The sequence below is a fragment of the Trichoplax adhaerens genome, genomic scaffold (genome assembly GCF_000150275.1).
Source record: "Trichoplax adhaerens TRIADscaffold_5 genomic scaffold, whole genome shotgun sequence".
In the NCBI taxonomy this organism is placed as follows: domain Eukaryota; kingdom Metazoa; phylum Placozoa; class Uniplacotomia; order Trichoplacea; family Trichoplacidae; genus Trichoplax; species Trichoplax adhaerens.
Genome location: NW_002060947.1, coordinates 2,324,632 through 2,331,387, shown reverse-complemented (window position 1 = coordinate 2,331,387; position 6,756 = coordinate 2,324,632). Strand labels below are relative to the sequence as shown.

At 33.3% G+C, this 6,756-nt stretch overlaps 1 protein-coding gene across 1 annotated transcript; it reads right to left on the bottom strand.

Annotated features, from left to right (window-relative positions):
* Positions 1 to 2,226: 2,226 nt before the first annotated feature.
* TRIADDRAFT_25964 (uncharacterized protein) lies at positions 2,227 to 5,087 on the bottom strand (the record flags this gene model as incomplete). Its single annotated transcript, XM_002112357.1, has 11 exons — positions 2,227 to 2,457; positions 2,632 to 2,817; positions 2,917 to 3,064; positions 3,183 to 3,366; positions 3,531 to 3,624; positions 3,693 to 3,863; positions 3,939 to 4,114; positions 4,242 to 4,452; positions 4,536 to 4,634; positions 4,801 to 4,884; positions 4,959 to 5,087. Coding segments are annotated over 11 exons (1,713 nt in total), but the record flags the coding sequence as incomplete, so codon positions are not given.
* Positions 5,088 to 6,756: the final 1,669 nt, after the last annotated feature.

The window sequence follows — 6,756 nt, the reverse complement described above, 5'->3', positions numbered from 1 at the left end:
TTACTTTTCGCAATTTTATTAACAGTTGCAAAGAAAACACGAATTAGAAATTGAAAACAGAGGAACTGATCTTCCGGTAGGTATATCACGTGTGGTAAATTTGGTTATAAAGTGTTGTAAATTAAACATGAAAATAAGTCAGAGTAGATGTCAAAGCAATATGTAGTACAGTTGAGTTTATAGCATTGTAATAGCTTTCCTTGGTAGAACGGCACGCTATGCACAGTATAATATGCTTACGCTTGTATGACGTATTCGCTTCTACCGTAGGCACTTTTTGAAACGCGCGTTTGACGAAGAATTTTGCAGTTGTTTAATTGCTTGGCTCGCTATATTTAACTATGCTTTCAGCTCTAGTACTGTAATAGTTATACGTGGATTTTTCGCTAACAACTTCAACAAATATAGGAACAACAAGTGCTACTACCTATTTCTGCACATAACATTTGACCACCGCTGCTTTACCTACTGTTTAATTGAAGTCTTTGCAGGAAATATGGCATAAAATTTTTTTATTTATTTCTCATATTCGACTTTCATATCGCTGAGACCAGCACAACAGTCTTACATACATATACCTTACGGTTCGTAACTACAGCCTGTACCAGTACACTAAGAAATTTTACCTGTTTCACTTGTAGATTTAAAACGGAATTTTCTTTAAGTATCTGTTACAATGAAGATCTTAGCCGCGAAACGGATCTAAATTTCTGTATTAAATTATGATCTAGTTTTATAAATGAGCTATTTGTGATCTGCGGTATCGCCGTAGCAATTCTACCTGAATTGGTACTATTTGTGCGAAAGCAACACAACGACCATTTTAGTGGGTCGTTATATTCATAAACTAAGCTTTTCCAAGTAATTCGTCTTCGCAAAAATAATCAATTATTAATTATTATGCATTTCTGATGCCATCTTAGCACTATATATTAAATTTATTTATTATCGCTTATATTTTTTCACTAACTACAGTATGACTAAGAAATACTCGTATGTGAAACCCAAACTACTGTTTACAGACAACTATCGTCTGTCTAGAATTATAATCCAGCAGTCAGGGTATAAAGCATCAAACATGGATATACTTTTTTAAGCAATAATTACTCTATATTGTAAAAGTATTTTGAACATAGAGAAATATAGCTAACAACGGACCAGTAATCTGCATCCTATAGGTTTTTGGTCGTTATAATAAATTCCTAATTTTTCTAAATACGATTTAAGACGTTATTATAAGCTTAATATTATGTTTGCGTACTGTGATTTTACTAATAAATTCGCAACTTATACAATAAGTGTTATATTATCGATAGTATCGAATTTCGTCTCATCAATATTCATTTCAGGATATCTCGATTAAGCTAACAACGATCAATTGGTATGCTTCCAGTTATACAGCGACTGACTTGTAGAAGGTTAAGAGTTGCAAGTTAATCATACAGTATATTGCAAATTTTAAAATTCAATAAATCAATTTGTAACTACGGCATTTATGTGTGATACCTTAACTAAAGTTAGATCCACCGAAAATCTTTTCCCTCTTGTTATGCAGCTTAATACATTACAACTGTAAGTCATACGCAAATTTTGCGTCCAATATCCGAAGAATTAGCAACACTTAGTTTGAACTTTTATTGATGTTAAACGCTATCAGTGAGCACTTATCAAATTTAGCAACTCGCGCTATCATTTCTCACAATAGGACTACTCAAACATAAAGTGTCATTAAAGACAAGGCAAGTCTAGTTATAATATAAGGGTGTATTGACTTTATCCATTTCTTAAAAGTGTACGTATAAACCCAATGTCCATAATACGTACATATGTAAAATGTTTAAACAAAATAGTTCAATAGCTGATCTAAAAAGAAGACTTTGCCTTTATATATATATATATACATACAGTTTCACCTTAGTCATGTCAATGATTCTTTTAGCTTAACAACAAATTATACACAATAATTTCAGTGATTTCCTCCAACACAAGTTCGTGTAGGAGTTTACGTCATACAATTTTTCGAAGCAATCCCAAATAAAAGGATATAATTGTACTGTAGTGGTACATACTTCGGTATCGATTGTACGAACATTGACATACTGCCTTGGTTAACTTAAGCTTTTGATTTAAATTATTATTTCACAATTATAAGCAATCAAGGCTTAAATTGAGACTAAAATATATGCGAGTATAGCTTTTCATTAGTTTTTTCGTATTATGTATATTTTAATTAACATCGACTTCGCTACTACCGCTTAACGTTGTATTTTCTGAAATGCTTTTGTCTTTTTTCGACTTTGGGTAAATAGTTGGTAAAGCTTTAGGAACAATTCTGGAAGACTGCTTAGAAACTGTTTTCTTACTAAAAGATTTTGCCATTTTTGGTAAATTTGAAAAATGATTACGGGCCAAAACATGCTTGTAATGAATCTTTTGTATAAAGGGGGCACTGTAAGACTGTATTATCAATTCAGAAACAAAAAATCGTATCAATAAAGTTATAAGCACTCAATGAAGCAAATTTTTGTTATATTTTAAAAGCCTTCCAAGGTGTTAAAATGTCTAAAGCATTTTTATGCAGTTACGAATAAAAGATTTGTAAAGTTTCATTACTAATAAAATCTGATTTACCTCACTGATAGAATCCAGCTTCAAATGTGCTTCAGCTTCATCATATGATAATAATATGCAGTTCCATGGAGACCATTCCTGTTGTTTATCCCATCGAGTTAAGATCATGTCATATAGATCCGACTCCGAACTGAGAGCACTTTTTGAATTCCATATATTCTCTACCAAATAACGTAAATCCGATTCCTATTCGGTAATTATAATATGATATAATGTATCTTGCCATGTACTATGGGTTATCAGACAAATGCATCGTGATAGCCAATTAAAGCAATAGTATCTTACTTGTAACAGGAAAACAATACGGGCAAGAGGATCAGATACTTCCTCTATTTGACGAATCTTCCGTAGCATTTTACGATACAGAGACAAATCCTGCCTCATCCTAGCATCATTATCTAATTTCTGACAGCTTCGGCATTTTCCAACTGATCTGTAGCAAGTATAATTATTCTTCAAGCAAGATATTAACTACAATACCTAATGTAATTAATTTATCATGTGACCTTATTAATTTCGAAATCTAATTGTTAAGGAACAACTCAACTAACCTTGAATTACTTGTCAGTACAAATTCTGTCGACGGCTTATACTGATTGCAACTAGGACAGAAGGCAATACTATTCGGAAGAAGCGCTGAATCTGTAGGCACTTTCAATAGCCTAGCAGCTTCAGGATTAAACTCTGGATTTTTAACATATTCCAGAAACAAAGTACAAATGCGCTTTCGTAGACCTATGTAATTTAATAACACTAAATAAGATAAATGCTATCCAATAAGAATCTAGTACTTCAACAAATCGTCCTATCTTCGGATCGTGAAATCCAAGATTTATTAACTTTTAAAAAAATAAAATTCTCAAGCTAAAAGTGTTGTGCAGTAATTCTCGTATCTTTACCTTCTAAATTTTCTTCTTTTACTCCGCGTGTCAATAAATCCGCTTCACGATCTGTTAGCTCTACGATCTCTCGTGTTAGTTTGCAATCATGTTCCTAATCGCGTTAACTCGTATTATTCCAATGATAAAAAATAGCTTTTTCACATTAATAATTAGCCTAACCTTAACTGTATGCTTTAAAGTCATTAAAACATCAAGTCGTTCTTCTTGTGTTAAGTATTTCATGACAATACTAGTATATAAGTCCCGCAATTGCTTGGCTCGAATGGTATAAGCCGTATCCATTTCCGTTACCTTACCATCAACTGATATCCACCTTTTAGCATCGGCAGCCTAACATGAATCGCATGTCAATTAAATAATATTAAGATAATCCTCATTGATCTTTCTCAATAGTACATTTTCTACCTTATCTAAGAATTTACGAGTATTTCTCTCTCTATTGTTTTGTTCAGCAATAATTTTATGCTGATCAATAGAAGCTATTAGATGAGTTTCTTGTTCTAGCAAGGCAGCCAAAGCTGCCTTACGTTGAGCTCCAGTTTTGTTCTTGTTAATTATAGACATTTCCTCCTGACGCCATTCTATTGTTAATTTGTTATTAATATCACTTATGAAATTGATAACGCATGACTACTTTTCACTTTGAAAATATATGAGCTTGTTTTCAAACTTAAAGTAAATTGTATACACAAGACATTGCAAACTTACTCTCAAGAGCACAGTATAAAAGATCAAAATCTTCCTTCGTGCGCGGATTAGTGCGACGTTGTAACTCTCGTTGAATTCTTTCCTCCTTTTCTGATTTCTTTCTCTCAATTTCTTGCCTTTCCCATTCCAACCTTGTATCTCTTTGAGCTCGAATCATGTTGACGTAGTTTTTGGCTAACCACCTCCTTATATATGATTGTAAGGTAATTATCTAAAATATAAGGATATACTATCAATCAGTAAAGCACCCTACCTAGTATTCAAGTAATTGTATTGATAACGATCAAAGGTTACCTTGCGTAATCTATTCTCAAGATAAACATCTGCCTCTAAATATTTACCAGGGGCAATTAATTTGTCGGTTAGATTTGCCACATATGTTCCACCAGTAGTCTATCAAAATAGTTGAAAATTAGGCAAGAACAGAAATGGTCTACTATGATGATCAAATTGACGGGTTCATAAAGTGTCCTACTAACAATCAAAGTGACTATTGAAATCTGCTATATACAATCAAACTCAATCGAGTAGTATAAACAAAGCAAAGATTCTATTTTACCATTTGTGTCGCAGTATCGTTAGTAGACTGCTGAAACTTGTTTTTTGATTTTACGGTTTGGGTTTCTCTATGGTACTTGACAATCTAATTATTTGAAGATCATTTTAGTTTCAAGCCAAACTAGCGCAATGCTAAACGGTAACAAAACTTTATTTTACCCCATTGTCTTTAATAGGCTTAGGGCGCGTTTGCATGGAAGCATGATGGTATTCTTTACCAGTTTTACGGCTTCTGTATCCACCCAGGTAAGGTTTACAGTTTGCGCACTTCTGGATATGAACTTTCACAGCAACGTCATCGACGTCATCTATTTACAAAATTATTATGAGCAATAACCTTTAAAATGAACAAGAATCTATTGCTATAGTTATCAATATTAGTAAATATCTAAGGCAGATTACCATTTTTAATTTTTACTTCTAACACGTCAGGCATAACAAACTCTAGAGCTCTAGTTGGTACATAGTCTATGCGTATGTCACAATGTAACGCATTGCCAATAGTAACATTCATATCACAAAGCTTGACATCATCAGTATAGGATACATCTATAAATTAAAGGTGTTTTAGTATATAAAGCACAAGTATTCCGGCATGATTATCATCGCGTGTGTAGTTAAGAAATGAAACCTTGAATAAAAAAGGTCATGCGGTTAGAATCAATCTTTGTCTTTATTTCAACAGCATTCTTAATCTCAGCAACGGCCGTAAAAGTACTGAGTACACCAATTGCAACTTGCTGATTTTCAGGTTGGATAAAGCATACAACTATAACGTATTGTAAAGACCATAATTATAGTAGAATAATTCAAGAAATCAAGATAATGAAGACATCAACCCAACAAACAAGCCTCACTTACCATTAGTCACAGCTGCGTCGAGTTCAATCTCCTTTGTTCCTTCGCTTTGGTGATCTAACTTTTCTAGATCGTGTCTATCAATTTGCCTACTATCTTTGCTATCATTGGCATTATCTGCAGTATTTGTTTCCATGACTTTTTTATCAGTCAAAGAAGAACTTACATTGGCGGATATGTTGCTATTTGTGGTCACTGGAAGTTTATCGTCAGTCGCATTAATTGAAGTATCTTGATTTAAGTCCTCTGAAATTATGTTAACACTCGTAGTTTCGTCTTGGTTTACTGTATCGCCGATAACAAGATTTTCATTCTTCGTTGAGTGATCTAATTCTTTTAGTTCTCGTTGCTGAACAGAATCTGCATCTTTGATAATTTGATCATTTTTTACTGCCTCGCCAGCTGCAGAGCTTTCGCCAACTGGATCCAATTCTCCAGGCGAAAGATTACTGTCTTTTACTAATGATTGAACATCTGCAGGTATGCTTTCTGTTTTTGGCTCATTATCGATTAGAATATTATCATTATCATTGCTACTTCCACCAGAATGTGACTTATACTCATCTTCATCATCTGACTGATTAATAGTCACATCACCGTTACTTGTTAAAGCATCAACATCATCAGCATCGTTATCATTTTCTGACTGATTCATGTCAGTTTGTTGTGTTTGAGTAGTAAGGTCGATCTGGAAAATGTCTGATTCTTTTTTGTATGCTATTTGTTGATCGTTGTCCAATGGGTGGATAACATTTTCTTGCGAGCGTTCAAAATCTTTTTCACTCTTGTTTATTGTATTCACTTCAGCTTTAACGACTATTTCGCTGCGAAGATTCTCACTTTCCGCATCAGGATCTTTATTTAAATCGTTTCGTTCTTGATCATCATGATCTGATGAGGTATCCTTCGATGCCATATTACCTACGGAATATGAGAAAGACATGAAATCATAATTGCAAAATCGTAAGTCATAAACTAAATTTAGTTTTAAACTGACAGTGATTACTTATAGTTACACTCATGGCATTTACTGCAGATCTTTTAGTGTTGATACTAAAATAATTACTGTATTTACTATACAAACTTATAATCAAATTCG